Here is a 22,907-nt window from a genome sequence, read left to right as displayed (position 1 = left end):
CACCGAAGAGAACGCGCAATGTCATCAGTTCTGCGCGTTGGAATTTCCAAGGCGGCACTCGCTCGGAGACGCTTTTCGTCGCGAGTGGAGCTGCGGTCTGTTGTACGCCTTTCCGCCTATACCACTTCTGCCCAGAGTGCTGAAGAAGATCAAGCGCGACCGGGCACAAGTCATCCTTGTGGCTCCGGACTGGGCACGAAGGTACTGGTATCCCGAGCTACTCAGTATGTCAGTCGATCCCCCGGTTCGTCTGCCTCTTCAGGAGGACCTTCTGTCGCAGCAGCAGGGGACGGTCCTCCACCCGCACCTGTCCAGTCTCCACCTCCATGCTTGGAGATTGAGCGGCGACAGTTGAGGCCATTTGACTTGCCTCCTGAAGTTTGCAACATCATTCTGGCAGCCAGGCGTCCCTCCACAAAGACGGTATACGTCTGCAGGTGGAACAGATTTGTGGCATGGTGCACAGCAAAGGCTGTGGATCCCCTCAATGCCGCTCTCTCTGAGGTTCTCCTCTTCCTTCTTTCTCTTGCCCAGCAGGGCTCTGCTCTGGGCACTGTCAAGGGCTATCTTTCGGCTCTTTCAGCCTTTCTGAGGCTGCCTGACCAACCTTCTTTATCAAGTCCCCCATCGTAAATCGTTTCTTGAAGGGCATCACTCATACCTTTCCTCCTGTTCCCTTCGTGATGCCTCAGTGGGACTTGAACCTGGTTCTAACGTTTCTGATGTGCGCTCCCTTTGAGCCACTTCACAACTGTCCTCTTCGCCTTCTTTCATTGAAGACTGCCTTCCTGGTAGCCATCACCTCTGCCAGGAGAGTGAGTGAGCTCCAGGCTCTATCTTGTAAGCCTCCTTTCCTTTCAGTCCATCCGGACAAGGTTGTATTGCGGACAAGGCCCTCCTTCCTTCCCAAGGTAGTCACGGCCTTCCACATTGGGCAATCCATCACGTTGCCCACCTTCTTTCTGCCTCCGCACCCCTCGAGAAAGGAGGAGAGGCTCCACCGTCTGGACCCAAAACGTGCGCTCTCATTTTATCTGAACCGCACACAACAGTTCCGGGTGGATGATCAACTCTTTGTTGGGTACGCGGGCGCTAAGAAAGGGAAAGCGGTGCACAAGCGGACCATCTCCCGGTGGATTATCTTGTGCATCCAGGCGTGTTATTCCTTGGCTAAGAAGGAACCCCCTGTTGGGCTGAGGGCTCATTCCACTCGAGCCACAGCCACTACTACTGCCTTGGGCCGGGTGTGCCCTTGCAGGACATTTGCCAGGCAGCTACGTGGGCCTCGCTGCACACGTTTGCAAGGCACTACTGCCTGGACAGTCAAGTCCGGAGGGACGGCTACTTCGGCCGTTCCGTCCTCCAGGACTTTCTGGTGTGATTATTGGTTCGCAGACCCACCACCACCGGGATGGTATTGCTGGGGTATCTATTCTAAGGTAAGGAATCTATCACTAACGTGTCTCTTTCAGATGCACAAGTTACTACTTGTGTAACGATATATCTGTAAGAGAAATTAGTTAGTGATAGATTCCTTACCGACCCACCCATCCTCCCCGTTCTGCGAACCGATATCTAGGGTTACGGTCATCCCCTTTCAGGGCCCTAGTTTCTTGGCACCAGTGTCGTTTTTTGTCATGGCTCTGCGCTTCTGGCGCGGAAAAGCTGTGGCTAAGAACTGACGTCAGCACGCGGAGGCGGCGTCTAAGTACTCCGACGACGTCATCACGGCGCCCACGACGCCGATGACGGACGCGGAGCCGCAGACGACGCCTACCGACGCGCAAGGGTACTGCTACGCAAAACTTTCCGGATCCAGTCTGACGCCTGGGGTTATTCTAAGGTAAGGAATCTATCACTTACTAATGTCTCTTACACATATATCGTTACACAAGTAGTAACTTGTGCTTTGAGTCACTACAGTGACACTAGGAGGAGACCCAGATGATGATGAAGCATGGCACCATTGGTGACTGATGGGAATCCATCCTTGTGATTAGGACTTCCAATTGCTGTATGATAATAATAAGCTTCCCTTTGATAGGGAGGGAGATCGTGCTCTTTCAGATACACTTGTGTTTTTTGTTCTGTTAGTTTAGAACCGTGGATAGGTATGTGTAGTATCTGTTTAAGGGTAGACAAGGACAACCAGAGTGCCAACTGATGAAAATGATGAAGGCAGTGGGACAGGCGATTACTCCTAACCCCAGGAAAGACAGAAGAGCTGGTAACAACACTGATTTACCTTGGCATCAACTAAGCTTTGTAGCTATAATGTCACTACTACCTGCATTCAAACTGGCAGCGCTAAGAAGGCTCCTGTAGGAGGAGGTGGTCAGCAAACAAAAATGCAAACTAAGAAAGATGCAACAAATATTGTAACACTTGAACATTGCTTGTAAAGTGGTTTCACCAGGAACAGCATTTTGCAGTTGCATGGTTTTGGTCATGAGAGGGGCAACAAGGCCCCATTACAGGCCAATGATTTATGAGAACATGAACCTGAATATGTGCATATGTTTGAGCTTTCGTGAGTATTACAACATAGTGACAACGTGGGTGGGCCATCAAAATCTCCCTGGATGCATCTTGAATTGGGGGGCGGGCCCCTACTAGAAGGAATGATGGTGCACCAAGAGGTGGCTAGGAGCCTGGGAGAGACAAAGCCAAAGTATTTCCTCCCAGAACTTTTTCACTGGTAATAGTAACAATTGCATTAAGGGGCTGTGAGGATAGAAACAAAAAAGTGACGTGATTGACGAGGCACTGGTGAGAGTGATAGAGAAGTTATACGTGACAATCACTGGCAATGAGTTAGCAGATGGTTTAGCTTGATTTTGGTGGTTAATATTCTGTTGAGTAGCACTGAAGGCAGGTCGTTATAGAGTCGGAGTCTCTGAAGGAATGTAGGATTTAGGGTGTTGAGTGTGCTGCTTTTGAAGAATTTGTAGGCTGTGACAACCAGGACAGAATTCAGGCAAGCACTGGCGCAATTTCGGCTTGAGTAGGAGGGAACTATGGGACAGGAAATCGAAGAGGCTTGGTGGAATAAGATTTTAGCGACTTACTCTAGGGTATCACAATGCTAGGCTTACCTCCCCTCTGAACGCATCCATTAATATTTTCCACAAACTGGGGATAAATGCCCTGCCCCCACTTTGCACTTACAGATGCTTACTTTCCCCTCATTACATGTGTAGGAAAGTGGGTTTCAGTTGCAGTAACCACCCCACTTTTTGCCAGACTACTGATGCACTTTCACTTCATGTGCCCTGGGTCCCTGCCAATCAGGTTCCCAGAGCCTGTGTTCTTTCTCCAAAACTAACCCAATTAGCATCTCTGGCCACCGGTCAGCCCCTGGTAAATGGTACCACAGATACCCAGGGCACTGTGACCAGGGAAGACTTCTAAGGGCTGCAGCACTTATTGTGCCACCCTTAGAGGCACTGTACCTTTACAGACACACACACTGCTTTAACAGGCTGCATGTTTTGGTGCAGAACAAAGTAAAGAATCAACATGGCACTGTGTTCGATGCCTACAGCCTACTGTCCTGGCATCGATCAGTCACCCTTCTAGCTGGGTGGACTATACCAGTTGGGAGGGTACAGGTGCATGAACCCTGTACCCCTACAGTGTCTAAGAACATTCTTAGACATTGTAAGTGCAGTGCTGCCATTAAGAGTACATTGTGATGGGAGTTTGTCATTATGAGCACCATAATGGCTACACTGAAAATTGAGAAATTTGGTATCAAACTTCTCAGCACATTAAACCCACACTGATGCCTGCGTGGGATTTAAGGAAAAATGCACATAGAGGGCATCTTAGAGATGTCCCCTAAAAATTAACCTACCACTAGTGACCAGGCTGAGTGGCTGCTTTCAGCTGCCACCTCCAGACATGTTTCTGGACCCCTGGGTCGAGAGCCTGCTGCTCTCTGGGGCCTGAAACAATGCACATCCCGGGACGAGGTGCCAAGCCTCCTCCCCCAAGGTGGGCAGGGTTCATGAAGGGAAAGCTTCAAAGGCTTGCCGCCTTTGTGAGCTTCCCCAGGCCACTTGCTGCTTTCAGCAACTTGTCCCAACTGGTTTTGACCCCCACATTCGGTGAGAGAACCAGCAGGAAAAACAAGTGAGAAAGAGAGGTGTGCCCACTTCTGCCAACTCCACCGCTCAGGTGTTGGGGACGAGGTGGAACACAACTCTCAATCACTGCCATCTTGCAGATCTGGGACTCAGCCAACCAGGGAGCGGCTCATGCCCCCTTCCACTGGAGAGTGGCATAACAAGGGGTGTACCCACCCCAGGGAAGGGACCCATTAGTCCCTGCCTTTCACCTACCTTTAACACCCCTAAATCTAGTGTTTAGGGGCACCCCTGAACCTTGCTTCCTCAGACAAGAAGAAACTACAAAATGAAGAAGGACCGAACAGCCGTGCTGCAGCTAACAAGAAGATGCCCTCTGACTTGGCCCCAGCACTACCGGCCTATCTCCCCCTCGAACCTGCTCCTGCAAAATCCTGCTGTGTCCTGTAGCCAGCTACCTCGAAAACCCCTGTAAGACCTGCATGCCTTCTAGAACTTTGAACGCCGGATTTGTTTTTCTGCAAACTCTGGCTCCGGCCGGACACCGTGAATCCGCCCCAATCTGCACTCGCCGTCCATGGCCCGAGCTTGAGTGGGCAAACACCATGAGGAGGTCACCACGATGATCTTGACCCGATATCTGGCAACCCCTGACCTTCCTCAAGCCTCCAGCCGACACCTACAGCTTAAATCCAGAAGCACAGGATTGAAATAATTGTGTTATTGAATGTGTACATAAATGAATAGAATTTCTTGGTGTTGGTTTGACTAAGAGCACTTTCCCTTTCGGTGTGTAAATATCACATGATACCAGAACCTTGAGGAACTTTCTCTCTTTTTAGTGGTAGTGGCACCCTTGGGTGCCTGTGTCCGTGAAGCCCACAGTCGTGTTTTTTACATTACACCTTAAATAGATGTATTTATTGATATTGTTATTTCATTTTTTTGTTTTAGGTTAATTATTATGAGTATTGTTGCCCGTTGTCCTGATGAGGCCTGAAACTGCTTGACAGGCCGAAACGCGTCGACAGTTACACCAATTTCGACACCGTTTTTCGATTTTTGAAATTTCTTGGATACAATCCTTAGGAGTATTATTCGTATAGAAGCTACAAAGACATTGATTTTTGCTTCTTATGCTCCTTGATACTTGGGTGTTTGAAAAAGGAAATTAGGCCAGGAGAGACATTGCCAGTATTTTCCTTGTAGATAAATAACTGGGCTTGAGATATAACCCAAGGATTAAGGGTTAACAAAAGAAATATTTTCGGTTTTTGAATGTTGGAGATTGTTTCATACAAGATTAAAAATTGTTTGACCAGTTGATTTGTATATATCATGTAAAAAAATGAAAAAGGACTTTTAAAAGAAAAGTTACAAATCATAACAATCTTTTGTGTGTTTCCTTTTTTAGTGGGTTTTAACCCCTTGCGTGCTGATGACAGAACGGTTCCGTCATCAGCATCGGTTGAGCTGTGCTGATGACGGAACCGTTCCGTCATGACTCCGCCCGCGCAAGGCGGAGTCAGCACAGGCGGAAAATACGCCCCGCGCGCAAGGGGTTAATAGCCACCAGATGAACGTTATACCAGTATGTGAGATTGATTCTGTACAATCCATAATGTTTTGAGATAGATAATTAGCAATATCTGTCTCAACAAATAACCTTTTTGGAAGTATAAGACCGTTGGCATCACTTGTCTTTAGTTAGTTATGTTAACCCAGATGCCTCTTGGTTTATCGGGTACCCCCTGTTGTTAATAATTGCTTAAATCCAGAAGGTCAGCCCAAACACGACCAGGAGCTGGTAAGAAGATCCGACCCCATAAGGCACCCCTGCACCCGACGCCCCACGGTCTTGGGTGCCCAAAGCGACGGTGCCTAACCAACCCCTAACTTCCCAACTTACCTCTCGAAGTGGTGGTCGCACCCAGAAGACCTTGGTCCCCAAGCCTGCAGTGCCTTTGCAAACCGGAGGTTCCCTATTGAAATCAACAGGGCACCGGACGGTGAAACAGCACCCTGCACCCGGCCGCCCTAGTGCCGCTGAGGGCGTAGCTTTGGTGCTACTTTGTTTCCCCATTTGCCCTTGGCTAAAGTCCAGGAGCTTTGCTCCCAAAAACCCGGTAGCCACCAACCGGAGGCCCCCTATCCCCCATTGGATAACATTGGACCTCCGCACCGCTGAGGGTGTAACTATAGTGCATGCTTGACCCTAGGGGACCCGTGAGTCTACCCGAGAACCTGAACTGCCACTACCAAATACTAACCTCAAAACGGATAACACTATTTTCCTCTAAAGGATAACATTGACTGTTTTTCTGTGAAAAGTTTCTAAGTGTGGAGTTTGAAAACCTTAAAGAAATTATTTAAAATTGTACTGTTTAACAAAAACGATTTTACTTACCTGTTTACAGGAAGTGTCCCAGAGCAATATCCACGTATAGTACTGTGAGTAAGAAAAGTAATTCAAAAGTAACACCTGTAATTTTACTGAAAATCCCATTCAAAGTATATGTCCTGTATTCTGGAAAGCATTGCATTATCAGTAACACTACTGTAATCAAATAAAAGTACATTAACAATTCCAGTCCAAACTGTGTTACAATCTGTTTATTTACTGCAAAGTACTTATCACTTACCTGTGCCAGGCTTGCTTGGTTCTAGGAAATAAAATTAATAAACAAATATTTTTGATACAAAAACAATTGGTCTGAAGTTCAGTCTTTGAGTGTGTGAATTCGTTTGCTGCCTGACTGTGTACAACAAATGCTTAACACTGTCCTCTGATACTGCCTTACTACTCGACCACACTACCATAACTAGAGAGTGAGGTGCTATCTAACTTTACCTCTGCCTACCTTTGGGGTTCTTCTGGACTCTGTGCACACTATACCTCACTTTGGTATAGTATATAGAGAGCCAGCTTCCTACAACATGGAGCTACCCGCAAATATAGCATATTGGACACAAATCCTGCAACTAATTAATTGAGTAACAGATAGGACCCTCAGCTTCTCTCTTGAGCATTTTCCCACACCCTCAAGAGAAGAAGGTTACAATTTGTTTCATTGACCTACCTTTTATACTGGCTGTTGGAAATGGGGGTTGCCCAAGTCTCAAAGGGGGTAGCATGGCATCAAGCGGGCAGGCCAAACTTGGAGGACATGTGAAGCACTCACGCAGTACACACAGACGACCCACCAATCACACTACAAAAGAGTCAAGACACCACCTTTGGTTGGAAAAAGATTAAGTTTAGTTATGTCTCCAACCTGCAAGGTAAAAAGAAATAAAATAGTGGTAGTCACAACATGGCGCCAACTGGCACCCAAGCCAAGTATTTCAGTGGGGGGATTATTTACATGGGATAAAAAGGGTTGAGTCCAAAGTCCATGCTGTAATAAAAAGGATGGGTTAAAATTGTCATTAGATCTGGAGCCCAATCTGGCGGGGCCAACTCAGACTCTCATCCTACAGGGAAGGCTGTAATTGCAAAATACCACATTAGCATAGATATATATATCATGCACAATCACGCCAACCCCACCCCTGTAAAAGAAAACATCAGGGCATCATAGTACATATTAGACAGGAGCACCTGTAAGAAATCAGTACTACAGCTCCCAAACTTGGGGCGCAGCCAGGGGCCTGGAATAACTCGTCAGGCCAGCATAGGGGCACAACTGTAATAAAAGGCACAACAAAGTTTCCTCTTTGGCAAGGGAAAATAACCACTGGCATGGGACCTTCCCCAAGCATCAGACAGAACGTTGGCATCACTATAAACATAACAGCAGGGTGTACACAACAGCCAATCCTCTGCATGAACATTAAGCTTACACATTATAGAGCGATATTAGGCATTAACCCATGAGCATGAGCCTAACCCTCCACACTGGTGCATCATCTAATGAAGGCTCCCTTAGGCATCTGTTCCCTCCCGGCTCACTCAAGCCAACCTATATGGGGGTGTGCCCTTAGGCCATAAACACACTGGGCGAGAAATTCATCAAAAGCACTGCCTTACGCCACACTAACACAACCCCAGGGCCTACACTAGCTGGCATTCACCTGGACCCCCAGGTAGGGGTTAACTAATGTCTTGGCCCAGATCAGAGGCCTGGCAGTCCCAAAGGTACTTCTCTCTGGGGGCTCTCTGGTGTGCAATTAGGGCCAACGAACTCCAGTACAATGTCTCCCAGTGGGGGGGGGCTGCTCTTTCCTTTCGGCAGATTCCCCCTAGATGGGGAGGGGCGAGCACCGACCCTGTGCCCCGACATACACCCCCTGCTCCCTTACGGCATCCCCACTCACCGGCTGCTCCTAGACTCTTTCCTCTCGCAGACCTCAGCAGGCGCGGGCTTCCATGCGGAAGGGCAGGCACCGGCAATATGCCTCGAGGCCCATTCCTCCTTGTTCTCCAGGCTGGCCTGGGCCCCTTCACGATAGGAGCAGGGCTCTTCTCCGAGGGGGGGGGGCAGGCACCGACCTCGTGCCTCGATGCCCCCTCCCCTTTTGCGACAGCCGGGCCCCTCCTTCCTCACGGGGGCCCGGGACGTGCAGGCAGCCTCCACGAGGTTTCAGGCACAAACGGGGCTCTCTCCAGAGCACAGGGGGCCCCGCACCGGTGCCTCCTCAGTTTCACCTGGGCCCGTCCTCTTCCACCCGGGGACCCGGGGCTTGGGCTCGGCTCCTTCGGGCGTCCTGCCCGGCAGGGTGGACACCCGCTCCAGTCCTCAGGCCCAATCGGGGCTCGGCAAGGCGCACCGCGACATCCTCCCTCACGATGGCAGGGCTCCTTCTCCCACACGGAGCCCTGCAGATGACGCGCAGCTCTTCCCTTCAGCGCGGGTGCACACACCGGCGGGGTGGCCACCCGCTCTGGTGATAAAGCACACTCGGGGCTCCCCTCAGTCACGGGGGCCCCACAACGTCGCTTCACCCGGGTCCCCCTCCTTCCTCTCGGGGACCCGGGGCTCCAATTCGGCTTCCTCCGGCCTTCCCGGCCGCCCGGACCGACGACCAATCCCTGCGCGGCGTTGGCGGGGGCGGGCCAATGACGCGGCCGGACGCCCCCGTCACATGGGCAGGTCGAGGCTGGCTTCTCGGGCCCAGCGCGGCCCTTTCTCTACTCCGGCGGCCCTCTCCTCACCTCGGGGGCCGCCGCAACGCTGCACACCCCAGCAAGGGGGGGGTCTCCTCACGGCGGCGGCGGATTCCGGCGCTACCACGCAGCGCGTGGCGAGGACAAGGGGTAGGCTCCCTTTTTCAATTAATTATTTATACAGCAGACAGCGCGATGACGCGAGGGTAGGCTCCTCACAGTATGATTCTCCTCAGGGGAATAGCGCTATTTACAGCGCACTGCTCCTTGCCACAGTCTCCTCCGGAAACAGCGTTTTCCACCACGCACTACTCCTCAGACCACAGCGCTATTTACAGCGCACTGCTCCTTGCGCACACACGGCAGTTCTGGGGCAGATTGGCGCTTCCAGATTATAGCGCTTCCTAGGGGAAACACAGCAGGCCCTCAGAACGCGTTTTTCTTCCCACAGCACTACTTCTCCTCACAATCTTCTCAGCACTATGGCGCTATTCACAGCGCACTGCTTGTTCAACAGTCCAGGGGCAGGTTGACTGAGGCAGATTAGTGAGGCACAGCTTCCTGGGGGCACCAACCTCCCCAATCAGCGTCTGACAGGCGCTCCTCACGGAGGGGGGGCGAATAGTTCCACAGCCAGCCCCAGGGGCACACTCCTCACCTCCTGGGGGGTTCAAGCCCACAGCATTCCTCCTCATGTGGGCACCTCTTTCCTTCAGCGCTGGCGTAGCTCAAGGTCCCACAGCGTCAGTGTCCTGGGTAGGGCCCTCCCTTGTCAGGGGCCCATGGGGACAGCAGCGGGGGGGGTTTATAGGGGTGCAGGGCCCAGCTCACAGGCCCATGTGGCGGTCGCACCTCACAGCAGGTCCCCCTCCCTTCCTTGTCCCAGCGCTGACTAAATCTCTGGTGACACTTTCCCCTATTTATACCCTCCTCCCAGGCAGTGCCAGGACCTTCTAGAATGTTGGCACATCTAGCCTAAACTGGTTCTAGGGGAGGGGGTGAGCACCCTGGGTGCCAGGCTTTCCCTCCAAAAGCTAGGGGTTGCTGGGTAATGTTATCTAGACAGCTGACCTATGTCAGTCAGGTGGCAAAACCCATGGCCATGGCATCCATTTTAAAAACAATACATTTCAGTCAGGTGCGTTTTCAAAATGGGGGATATTTACAAGTGTTCACATTATGTCAGGTAATTACATTTTCACAAGGTGTCTCACACCACTCATGGCCTATACAGGTTTAATCCCATGGGGGAGACAATCCAGATAAGGGGGTCAAAAGCGAAAAATTTTGGGGGAAAAAGGCCAAGTCCAACACGACTCCCCCCCAGCCAAAAGCCAGGGTAGACACATCAATGCCTTGATGGGCTTCCCTGCTTGGGGCGGAAAAAGGTGGACGCAGGCCTGCAACTACAGGAGCACCTGCAGTCTCTCCTCCACTCTGGAACCCAATGGTTCTCTTTCGCAACCCTCCCTTCACCAACAGAACCACCCCACTGGTGTTCCCTAGTGGGATGTCTCTCTTTCCTAGAGTGGGAGGCACTAGCCTCAGGCTTGTGATACTCTGGAACCACTCTCTTCTCTCCAAATTTCCACTGGTCCACCCACCTGGGGTCTACACCCTCAGAATGACCAGCCCTTAGGGGCGAGGCTCCCCTCCCCCTACTTCTCCTCCTGGGGTTCCTCCATCTCCTACGCCTGGGGACACCCTCACACAACTCTCTCCCCAACCTGGAGTCGAAACTCACAGGCTGAACCGGTGACAGGGGCGAGTCCTCCCGCTCCCTGCACCCCCTCCCAGAATTCTGCACCCTCCTACCCGGAGAAGTACCCCTGGGAGTCACTTCCGGGGGGACTCTGGTTTCAGATGTCCCTCCCACCAGGGCAGGCAACTCCTGTCCCTGGCCACCCAACCCGGGATCTATGCCCTGTGGCTGAGCCGGTGACAGAGAAGAGACCTTCCTCCCTCTGCACCCCCTCCCAGAGTTCCGCACCCTCCCACTGGAAGTGGTACCCCTGGGAGTCAATTTGGTAGGGACCTGCTTTACAGGAACCCCACCCTCCAGGCCAGGCAACTCCTGAACCCGGAACCCCAGTCCAAGATCTAGACCCTGCGACTGGTCAGTCCCCCGAACCCCTGGAGCTCTGATTAATGATGCTCCGGGTTCTCCTGACATAAGGGGATCCCTCCCTCTGGATGACACATCGGGGCAGCCTAGCCTCCCAAGCTGGGGTTCTCTGAAAGAACACTCCAGGCCTGGTGGCCGCAGCTGGGGCACCTTGGGACACCTCCCCGTCTCATTCCCTTCGGGATCATTCCCCTCAGCCTTCCCAGACACTCTGGCACTTACCCAGAGGTCTGCCTCCCGTGCAAGTTCCCTGTGGTCTGAGAACCCGCACTGCAACAGATGGTGACGCAGTCTTGGGAAACAACTCCTCAGCATGTGCTCCCGGATAACGGCATGGCACAGCCCTTCCCAATCCTCCACTGCTCTCCTCACCACCCAATCCTCCAGTACAGTCCAACACTCCTCCTCAAACTCTCCCCAGGACTGATGGGACAGCTTTCCCCTGCCCCTCAACACTAACCCGTCCTCCTCCTCCGGGGAATCAGGCACAGTCTCCTGGGCTTCGGGAGTGGGACACCTTGCACTGGACCTACACTCGCTGCCACCACTGGATCCCACCCACCTCGGTGAATCCAGACTCCTAAAACCACTCTCAGGGGACAAACTACCCACCTGAGCTGATCTCTCCCTGGCAAAGGCCCTCTCCGCCTCCGCCATCCTCTCCAGCGCTAGGACTTTTTCAGTCTCTAGGCGCTGCTCTTCTACCCTCAGCTGCGCTAAGCCCTCGGCATGCCTGAGCTTTGCCAGCGCCAGCTGATACTCCCTCTCTTCTCGCCTATCTACCCACTCTTCTGGGGACAGGGAAAGGGATGGGGCAGTGGCCCCGGGGCTGGACCCAGTGCGAGACTCCCTATCTTCGGTGTCCTCCACAGCTACTGGCATCTCCGCCCTCTCCAATTCTTCCTCCTCATCGGAATAACTACCTCCCAGGGTTCTGGATGGGGAGCCCTCTCTCTGGTCTCTAACCCACTGACCCTTCAACACCTCGGGGGGGTAGTCAGATAAGTCCCCATCAATCTCTAAGGGCTCTCCCCTCTTGAGGGCCTCATAGAGAAACAGGTTCCTCCTAATGTTCCCTACTGGGGGTATCCCTCTCTCCAGGAGGAAGTCTATCACCTCCTGTTCGGTGTATTCCATCAGTTCCACTTCCTGGTAGATCAACCCCATCGTGGCGAGGTACACCCGGGACACACCCTCCCAGTGGAACAAGGGGACAATTCAAAACACTCTTCTGGAGGAAGCAATCAAAAAACAATAATCCCCACAACAAGGCTCGGATTACATCCAAAGCTCTATTTGCAGTGTAACCTGTGGCCGCTGTGGTACTGCGCAAACACAAGTCCTATCCCACCGCTCTGCCACCAAATGTTGGAAATGGGGGTTGCCCAAGTCTCAAAGGGGGTAGCATGGCATCAAGCGGGCAGGCCAAACTTGGAGGACATGTGAAGCACTCACGCAGTACACACAGACGACCCACCAATCACACTACAAAAGAGTCAAGACACCACCTTTGGTTGGAAAAAGATTAAGTTTAGTTATGTCTCCAACCTGCAAGGTAAAAAGAAATAAAATAGTGGTAGTCACAACATGGCGCCAACTGGCACCCAAGCCAAGTATTTCAGTGGGGGGATTATTTACATGGGATAAAAAGGGTTGAGTCCAAAGTCCATGCTGTAATAAAAAGGATGGGTTAAAATTGTCATTAGATCTGGAGCCCAATCTGGCGGGGCCAACTCAGACTCTCATCCTACAGGGAAGGCTGTAATTGCAAAATACCACATTAGCATAGATATATATATCATGCACAATCACGCCAACCCCACCCCTGTAAAAGAAAACATCAGGGCATCATAGTACATATTAGACAGGAGCACCTGTAAGAAATCAGTACTACAGCTCCCAAACTTGGGGCGCAGCCAGGGGCCTGGAATAACTCGTCAGGCCAGCATAGGGGCACAACTGTAATAAAAGGCACAACAAAGTTTCCTCTTTGGCAAGGGAAAATAACCACTGGCATGGGACCTTCCCCAAGCATCAGACAGAACGTTGGCATCACTATAAACATAACAGCAGGGTGTACACAACAGCCAATCCTCTGCATGAACATTAAGCTTACACATTATAGAGCGATATTAGGCATTAACCCATGAGCATGAGCCTAACCCTCCACACTGGTGCATCATCTAATGAAGGCTCCCTTAGGCATCTGTTCCCTCCCGGCTCACTCAAGCCAACCTATATGGGGGTGTGCCCTTAGGCCATAAACACACTGGGCGAGAAATTCATCAAAAGCACTGCCTTACGCCACACTAACACAACCCCAGGGCCTACACTAGCTGGCATTCACCTGGACCCCCAGGTAGGGGTTAACTAATGTCTTGGCCCAGATCAGAGGCCTGGCAGTCCCAAAGGTACTTCTCTCTGGGGGCTCTCTGGTGTGCAATTAGGGCCAACGAACTCCAGTACAATGTCTCCCAGTGGGGGGGGGGCTGCTCTTTCCTTTCGGCAGATTCCCCCTAGATGGGGAGGGGCGAGCACCGACCCTGTGCCCCGACATACACCCCCTGCTCCCTTACGGCATCCCCACTCACCGGCTGCTCCTAGACTCTTTCCTCTCGCAGACCTCAGCAGGCGCGGGCTTCCATGCGGAAGGGCAGGCACCGGCAATATGCCTCGAGGCCCATTCCTCCTTGTTCTCCAGGCTGGCCTGGGCCCCTTCACGATAGGAGCAGGGCTCTTCTCCGAGGGGGGGGCAGGCACCGACCTCGTGCCTCGATGCCCCCTCCCCTTTTGCGACAGCCGGGCCCCTCCTTCCTCACGGGGGCCCGGGACGTGCAGGCAGCCTCCACGAGGTTTCAGGCACAAACGGGGCTCTCTCCAGAGCACAGGGGGCCCCGCACCGGTGCCTCCTCAGTTTCACCTGGGCCCGTCCTCTTCCACCCGGGGACCCGGGGCTTGGGCTCGGCTCCTTCGGGCGTCCTGCCCGGCAGGGTGGACACCCGCTCCAGTCCTCAGGCCCAATCGGGGCTCGGCAAGGCGCACCGCGACATCCTCCCTCACGATGGCAGGGCTCCTTCTCCCACACGGAGCCCTGCAGATGACGCGCAGCTCTTCCCTTCAGCGCGGGTGCACACACCGGCGGGGTGGCCACCCGCTCTGGTGATAAAGCACACTCGGGGCTCCCCTCAGTCACGGGGGCCCCACAACGTCGCTTCACCCGGGTCCCCCTCCTTCCTCTCGGGGACCCGGGGCTTCAATTCGGCTTCCTCCGGCCTTCCCGGCCGCCCGGACCGACGACCAATCCCTGCGCGGCGTTGGCGGGGGCGGGCCAATGACGCGGCCGGACGCCCCCGTCACATGGGCAGGTCGAGGCTGGCTTCTCGGGCCCAGCGCGGCCCTTTCTCTACTCCGGCGGCCCTCTCCTCACCTCGGGGGGCGCCGCAACGCTGCACACCCCAGCAAGGGGGGGGTCTCCTCACGGCGGCGGCGGATTCCGGCGCTACCACGCAGCGCGTGGCGAGGACAAGGGGTAGGCTCCCTTTTTCAATTAATTATTTATACAGCAGACAGCGCGATGACGCGAGGGTAGGCTCCTCACAGTATGATTCTCCTCAGGGGAATAGCGCTATTTACAGCGCACTGCTCCTTGCCACAGTCTCCTCCGGAAACAGCGTTTTCCACCACGCACTACTCCTCAGACCACAGCGCTATTTACAGCGCACTGCTCCTTGCGCACACACGGCAGTTCTGGGGCAGATTGGCGCTTCCAGATTATAGCGCTTCCTAGGGGGAACACAGCAGGCCCTCAGAACGCGTTTTTCTTCCCACAGCACTACTTCTCCTCACAATCTTCTCAGCACTATGGCGCTATTCACAGCGCACTGCTTGTTCAACAGTCCAGGGGCAGGTTGACTGAGGCAGATTAGTGAGGCACAGCTTCCTGGGGGCACCAACCTCCCCAATCAGCGTCTGACAGGCGCTCCTCACGGAGGGGGGGCGAATAGTTCCACAGCCAGCCCCAGGGGCACACTCCTCACCTCCTGGGGGGTTCAAGCCCACAGCATTCCTCCTCATGTGGGCACCTCTTTCCTTCAGCGCTGGCGTAGCTCAAGGTCCCACAGCGTCAGTGTCCTGGGTAGGGCCCTCCCTTGTCAGGGGCCCATGGGGACAGCAGCGGGGGGGGTTTATAGGGGTGCAGGGCCAGCTCACAGGCCCATGTGGCGGTCGCACCTCACAGCAGGTCCCCCTCCCTTCCTTGTCCCAGCGCTGACTAAATCTCTGGTGACACTTTCCCCTATTTATACCCTCCTCCCAGGCAGTGCCAGGACCTTCTAGAATGTTGGCACATCTAGCCTAAACTGGTTCTAGGGGAGGGGGTGAGCACCCTGGGTGCCAGGCTTTCCCTCCAAAAGCTAGGGGTTGCTGGGTAATGTTATCTAGACAGCTGACCTATGTCAGTCAGGTGGCAAAACCCATGGCCATGGCATCCATTTTAAAAACAATACATTTCAGTCAGGTGCGTTTTCAAAATGGGGGATATTTACAAGTGTTCACATTATGTCAGGTAATTACATTTTCACAAGGTGTCTCACACCACTCATGGCCTATACAGGTTTAATCCCATGGGGGAGACAATCCAGATAAGGGGGTCAAAAGCGAAAAATTTTGGGGGAAAAAGGCCAAGTCCAACACTGGCATAAAGGCGAATTGCCATAAATTGGAAGCAAAGGACAGCTCAGACCATAAAAGGATCGTGTCAAGAGCTTGGGACATGGGCTGGATATGAAAGTACTGTACTACATATGGAAGCGCACCAGTGCTTGAGGACTCGTAACTTTGCGAAAGCATTGGACTCCATCCTTCTAGAATTTGAATGCATTGAAATTGAGAATGTGGGGTAACACTAAAGGTGGATACCCTTCGGGGGCTAGAGAGTCAATAACCTGACATAACCTCCTTGAGCACCATGATCACTGTCTTAACATACGATCATAGCTAAAACAGGATGCCCACTGCCTCCCACCACCCCTTATTTCACAGTATTTTATAGAACACCTTTTTAGATATGTACCCTATGAAGTTTAGCGCCATCTCTGAACACCGATGACACTTTTGAACATTGTTAGAAGTTATTCGTATCATTGCTGCGTTTTTGTTATGAAAATTTAACTTATATATTGTTGTAATGAGGATATGTTGCTGAGATGATTAGTAGTACTTTCCATGGACAATGAACGGAGTAAGTCTCTTTCCTCTAGTAAGTGATGACTTAACCATTCCACCTAGGTGGCGTGATATGAAGATTGTTTCTCATGACATTTTGTAGATATCTCTCTGATTACCTGTGTATATGTTTGTTGCATACTAAGATTGAAAGAGAAGGATGAATGTAATGCAAATTGTACAGTGATACAAACTAAAACAATAATAATATGTTTAGGAAAGCATGGGTGGAATTTATTTGAAGTTGAGCAAAAAAAGAGTAAGGGGTGGGCAGAGAATGATGCTGGAGTGAAGATGTAATACATTTTCTTTTGTCACTTTTGGAGAAGGGGCCGTCCCCAATGATGATTGTGGGAACGATGACTGAGATAACCTTCTACGGTAAATACTTCTTGAGAAATGAGCTGAATGGGAGTAAATTTGTAAGGAGGGTGGTGGAAGAATGAGCTAGAGTGAAAGGTACAGTGGAGAACAGGGGAGGCAAGTAACAAAGACAGTTTTGGGGGAGGTTATGGCCCAAGCAAGAGCTGTATGCACATCTGCTTGGGGGACAGCAATGTTTAGAGACATATTTTTATTCATGTTCTTTGGAGCATTGAGCGGTTGAGATATAGTGGTGGCAAAGAATTATGAGGGCCTGAGGGTAGATAGGTGGATAATGTAAAGTGGGAGGAGAATAGGATAGCAGTGCTGAATGTGCAAAGAAGACAGAACAGAAACAAAAGGGATTCTGGTTGATGTTGAGCCGGTCGAAAACGTTAGTACTGGCCATGTAAAAGCCTACTGATAATACTTAACACTGAGGGGAGAAGAGAAAGGCAGGTTGTTCATACACTAGGGAGGAGGTAGAGTGATTAACAGGCAGCTTTAAAGGGTGTTGAAGTATTTACAAAAGTGGGGATGGAAAACGAAGGTGTGTGTGATGCATTCATCCCAACTGAGAGCATTAACAAATGTTGGGGTAGCGTGAGGGTAAGTTTCAGAGATTGAAGTCTGTGAAGATGTGAGGGGACATGATGCAGGAGGTGAGGTTGTACTAGTAATTCTTGAGTAATATCCCCCCTCAGATAGACAGTTTGCTTGAGGAAGAAAGAACGGTGGTGGATGGTGGCAATACCATGCTCCAGTTACTCCGAGGCTGTACATTGGTACCCCTTAAGGGCATCCTACCTGCCTCTGCACATTATCACCCCCATCGTGATAGAACCCCACTGGCTTGACTTTCCAGCCCACACCATCTTCAACACTAACTGCATCATTTACAAAGCCATCATGACCAGCATCCCTGCTTATCTTGCGGGGAACATAACCATCTTTGGTGGCTTTTAGCACACCCGCCATCATCAGACTGGAGACTAAGATGTGTAAAAAATAGAAAAACAAGGCAGCTGCCTTTTCCATCTATACACCAGGATCTGGAACAACGTCCTTGTATCCCTAAGGACTGGTCAAATGCTGCTCTACTTTAGGAGAGTTGAAGACCCATGTCCTTAAAGAACACGGTCAAAATGCAGTTACAGTTCAATAACCAGCTACTTCTCCTACCACTCCTACCACTCGTTGACTTCACGCTTGCCATTGACCCTGTTCAGCCCTATGCAATCTTTTTGGCTAGATTTGCTCTTTAAAAATACCCCATACATACCTACAAAGCAGGAAGAATGAACCAGGGAATGTGCGAAAACACAGTGTTATGAACATCAACTGGGACTACAGAATGTAATTTTAAGCAAAGGTGCACCACAATAAAGAAATGTGCAAACTAAGGTCTCTAGTTTGTACACAAGAAATATCAAAGAGTACATATGGAACAATTTTTTTCAAAAAAGATTTTTCTTTATTCACTCCAAATGTCAAAGGACACAGCCGACGCGTTTCGTCCCTGAGGGGACTTCTTCAGGGCAAAGTTAATCGTTGAGGCTCCTTGGACACAAAGGTATGTTTATCAAAGATGCAAAGTTGCAAGAACGATGACTGGTTTGTATTCAGTCTCAGGATCTCTAGCTCAAATCCAGAGGGTATGCAGATCAATTTATTATATAGGAAGTTGTTCTGTTATGAAAAGTAAGGCTCTATACGAACTGGTCAAGACAAGAAGGGGATCGCGCTCGATTTGGGATTATCCCGTTGTTGGCGAGTCGGCCGCTGAAATCGAATCACCACGTACTGTGTTACAAATTAAAAAAGGAACTGCCGATTGGAGCCACTTAATAAAGGGCTCAGCACGATCCTTGACTCGTGCAATCCTTGCACGAATTGGTTTTTTTGGATGCTCCAGCACAAACGCGCATCCAAATTTTTAAATCGACTTGTGGATGTTATTCCCACAGAATTTGGGTCCCCTTACTTTTCATAACAGAACAACTTCCTATATAATAAATTGATCTGCATACCCTATGGATTTGAGCTAGAGATCCTGAGACTGAATACAAACCAGTCATCGTTCTTGCAACTTTGCATCTTTGATAAACATACCTTCGTGTCCAAGGAGCCTCAACGATTAACTTTGCCCTGAAGAAGTCCCCTCAGGGACGAAACGCGTCGGCTGTGTCCTTTGACATTTGGAGTGAATAAAGAAAAATCTTTTTTGAAAAAAATTGTTCCATATGTACTCTTTGATATTTCTTGTGTACAAACTAGAGACCTTAGTTTGCACATTTCTTTATTGTGGTGCACCTTTGCTTAAAATTACAATTTGTATTTCAAGTTCTGTATAGAACTGCCATTGTGATGGTGGGTGGTTTTCAGTGTGCACACTGCTCCCTTTTTTCGTATTTAGAGGGATAATACTAATTTGGCTATTGTGGTCAGGTGCTCCGGTAAGAAAGGTTCCACCATCCGACTTGCTTCTTTGGGACTACAGAATGACAAAGTGGCAGTGAGAAGGCATAGTTTAGAAGAAATGAGATGGAGCCAATTGCTTCCAATGTTATGGGACCGGAGTGAGAGCATCCAATGCTGGTTATGTTTTAATTAATTTGGGAGGAAATTATCTGGTGCAGCTTACAGGTCTGAACTGTGGAACATGATGGAAATGGGATCTGGAATAGTGCTGGAAAGATTGGATAGGACAGACGTCATACAGGTGAAATTACTACCCAGGGGGGTATGGAGGGGTAGAGAAAGATGTCTGCTATTAACAAGGCACGCAAGAGGTAAACAGGGAGGTGAACGGTAGCCCATGTGCTAGTGAACTCAAACGCATGGTATGAATGAGAACAAGGCCCCAGTTGAATCCACAAATTGACTAACTTCCAAACCCGGTGAATAAATGTACTTCATGCCCATCTCCCTCCTCCAACACCCCTCCCAAACCCCGCTAGATGAGAACACCTTACCTCCACACTGAGCAGGCGCTGCCCCCTTAGAGCCGTGGGGGTACTGCAAAGTACATCTTCCTGGCTTCTCTTGGCCATAGTCATCTGCAGGTAGACGCGGAGCCAGAGCAGTTGACAATCGCAGCAGAATGGGTTGCCCCCCAACCGTAGCTCAGTCTGCCCCCTGATCTGAGGAAGAGATACGGACTCCAGAAGGTTGCCTTTCAGACTGAGAATCCGCAGTCTCCGCATTCCCATGAGGAATGACGCACTCACCTCCTGCAGCCCCACCTCATCCAGGTACAGCTCAGTCAGGGAGCGTAGCCTGCGGCCAAAGGGTTTGAGCTTCTGGATGGTGTTTCTGCTGAGTTGCAATAACTGTAGTGATTTAGCCTGGCGTAAGGTCCTGGGTATACTGGTCAAGTTATTTGCTTCCAAGCTCAACTTATGTAACTGTTTGAGACCTGAAAATGCATTGGCGGAGATGTTGAACAGAAGGTTGTTGTCCAGGAAGAGCCAGCGGAGCTGCGATAGGCCATCCAGGCTCTGGTCTGAGAGCTCGGTCAGGTGGTTGTGGCTGAGGTAAAGGGCACTCAACTTGTTCATGAACTGGAAAGCATCTGCAAGAGAAAGGGAAAAGTCCAAAAGAGCCGGGTCAGAGCAAGATGATGGTAAAGGGCAGTGTAGACCAATGAGGACTGGAGCAGGGTCTGAGGCTAAAAGATGGGCAGGACAGTAAGAGGTCCTGGGTTATAGGCTGGAGGAGGAGAGTGGCCACGGCAAGAGGACCGTGTGTTCTTGGGATCTAACTTTGAGGATGATAAAGTTGCGGGTAGGATCTTGGAGGGAAGCGGCTCGGTATTGGAGCCTGCCCTTCTCCCTTTTTTCACTCTCAGAACACTGTTTATGCCCTTTTCTCTGGATCCTGAGGCCCTACTCTGTTTGCTCTCTCCTTTCCTGACCTGGGCATTAACTTCTCTCTCAACCCCCTCCAAATCTGAGAATAGTATTCTCTCTCAGTCCTTTGCCATTCCCACCAGAGCTTAGGGTTCTACTGGCATCGTCTTCCCTCACTTTGCTTTCCATTACCTTGATGTACAGTCCTATAATGTCTCTGTGTCATCAAATGATAACTGAATTTAAAAAAATCTTAAATGCATATGCGAGATCCCAGAACACTTGCAAAGTAAGTAGACCTCTGGTTATCTGGTTGACAAATCTCACTAATGGGCGAACAGGTTAATTGCCAATGAAGGTTGGCAGTCCGGCAGTTAGGGCATTCCCGTTACATGTTCTTAGTCAGATGCAGTAAAATGAGTTGTGGAAGGTTTGGATGCTGCCAATCTGTAGAGATAGGACCATAATAAACAAATGATATTTGCATATCGAAATAAAGCAATCAACCAATAAACAAACAATTATTTTGACTTCATAACTTATTTGTGTCTTCGTAAAAGCATAGCTGGCTGTAGAACACAATTGACATGAGACATTCCTGCTGCAGAGAAAGGATTTCCCAAAAATGTTTTAGAGGAAAGATTGATGGGTTCACACACCTTCTTTCTATAGCATATTGTGAAATGTACATCTGTACATAAAGTTTATATCTCTGTGTTGAAGTGCTGGCCACCAAGAACGCTGTTTTCTATTAAAGGTGTTGTAAGCCTGATTTGGGTCTTTGCTCAAAGAGAGGGCAAGTTTTGAATAACGCAATAGGAAACTCCCACAGAGTAGACGGCCTGCTGCTTGAGAGAGTGACCTTTGTAAGACTCTCTGGAAATTCCAAGAGGCCTATATTTCTGATTAGATTGGATTACCATCTTTGTATTATCTGGAGTGAGGAACATACCCATAGTTCTACCCCATTAAGCCTGGAGACAAAATCCAAATGTGTCTTACGTTTAGGTATTAAAAGTTGTTTCAGGATCTTAATACCTGAGGTGTCCTGGTCAGATTCATCAAGAATGGTAGGCTGAACTTTGTGACAAGTAAAGGTGTCATCCACTGAGGAAAACCTGGAATGCAGTATTGTTGGAGAAACCAAGAAACATGTACCTCATGAGGACCCAGAGGTTGGTCCAAAGAGTAGCTATGATCCATAATTGATATGCAGGTTGACGTCAGTTGTCTTATGTCCCAGCTGATCTCTATTTGAGGAAATCCCCTTTCTGTGAGATTTTTCCAGAGAACCAGAGGTAGCTCTAAAGAGCAGGTGTGACCCATAATTGATATGCAGGTTGACTTCAGTTGTCTTATTTCCCAGCTGAGCTCTGTTTGAGGGAATCCCCTTTTTGTAAAATTTTTGCTAGTGGTCTTTTCTGGAGCAGCTTTTTTAATTCTTAGGAGTCATTTAAGGGGTATACCTGTTATTATCTACTTGGGCCAGAGGTCTTTTAGTTGGAGCAAGTTGTAAATTCACCTATTTAAAGGACTATCCAAAGAAGATGAGATGTGCTTGGCATTGAAGTCCTCGATGAGGGATACACTGATGCACAGTGCTTGAGCACTATTCTCCTTCTTGACTTAGAGCTCCTTGACAGTGAGCAAAGCATAAACGTTGAGCAAAATGGTGTGCTCCAACTGTGTCTTTGACTCTGACCTTGATTTATCTTTCTGCGTGATAGCGCCTGTTGTTGATTTCGAATTTCTGGAATGATGATGACAACAACAAGGTGGTGGATGGAATTCTTGAATTAGTCTCAGCCAAGTCGCATCTATGTCTATCATTTTCCGCTTACCATGCACCCCAGTGTGGACCCAAACATATGCAAATCAGAATTGACCCTGCTCCAATGGAAACAGTCTAGCCCGTTTTGCCAGGTCACGTCCTCCCTGAACCAGAACACAAGCAATCCAGGACCAGTTTAGGTCTGATTTGGGCTCATCGGCCGGGTTCCAGTGGCACAGTGAGCACAGGAATCACGTCTGGCATACCCATTGCACTTACAGTGTCAATTGCAACAACGACAAGGTGATAGATGGAATGCTTGAATTACTTTCAGCCACTGGGAATTGCTTGAACCTACCAATGCGGGTGGAATCAAAGA

General features: G+C 50.3%; 1 protein-coding gene across 1 annotated transcript in view; it reads right to left on the bottom strand.

The window, feature by feature from the left end:
* LOC147748647 (uncharacterized) overlaps positions 1-22,907 on the bottom strand; it is a 138,873-nt gene that overhangs the window by 72,861 nt on the left and 43,105 nt on the right. The window contains exon 3 of the mRNA XM_086936471.1: positions 19,882-20,480. Within this exon, the coding sequence (XP_086792597.1) occupies positions 19,882-20,480 (599 nt within the window). The remainder of the gene's footprint in view (positions 1-19,881; positions 20,481-22,907) is intronic.

Source organism: Lissotriton vulgaris, chromosome 1_1 (assembly GCF_964263255.1).
Source record: "Lissotriton vulgaris chromosome 1_1, aLisVul1.2, whole genome shotgun sequence".
Classification (NCBI taxonomy): Eukaryota; Metazoa; Chordata; class Amphibia; order Caudata; family Salamandridae; genus Lissotriton; species Lissotriton vulgaris.
The sequence above is the reverse complement of the archived record's forward strand: the minus strand, read 5'-3'. Positions and strand labels throughout refer to the sequence as shown.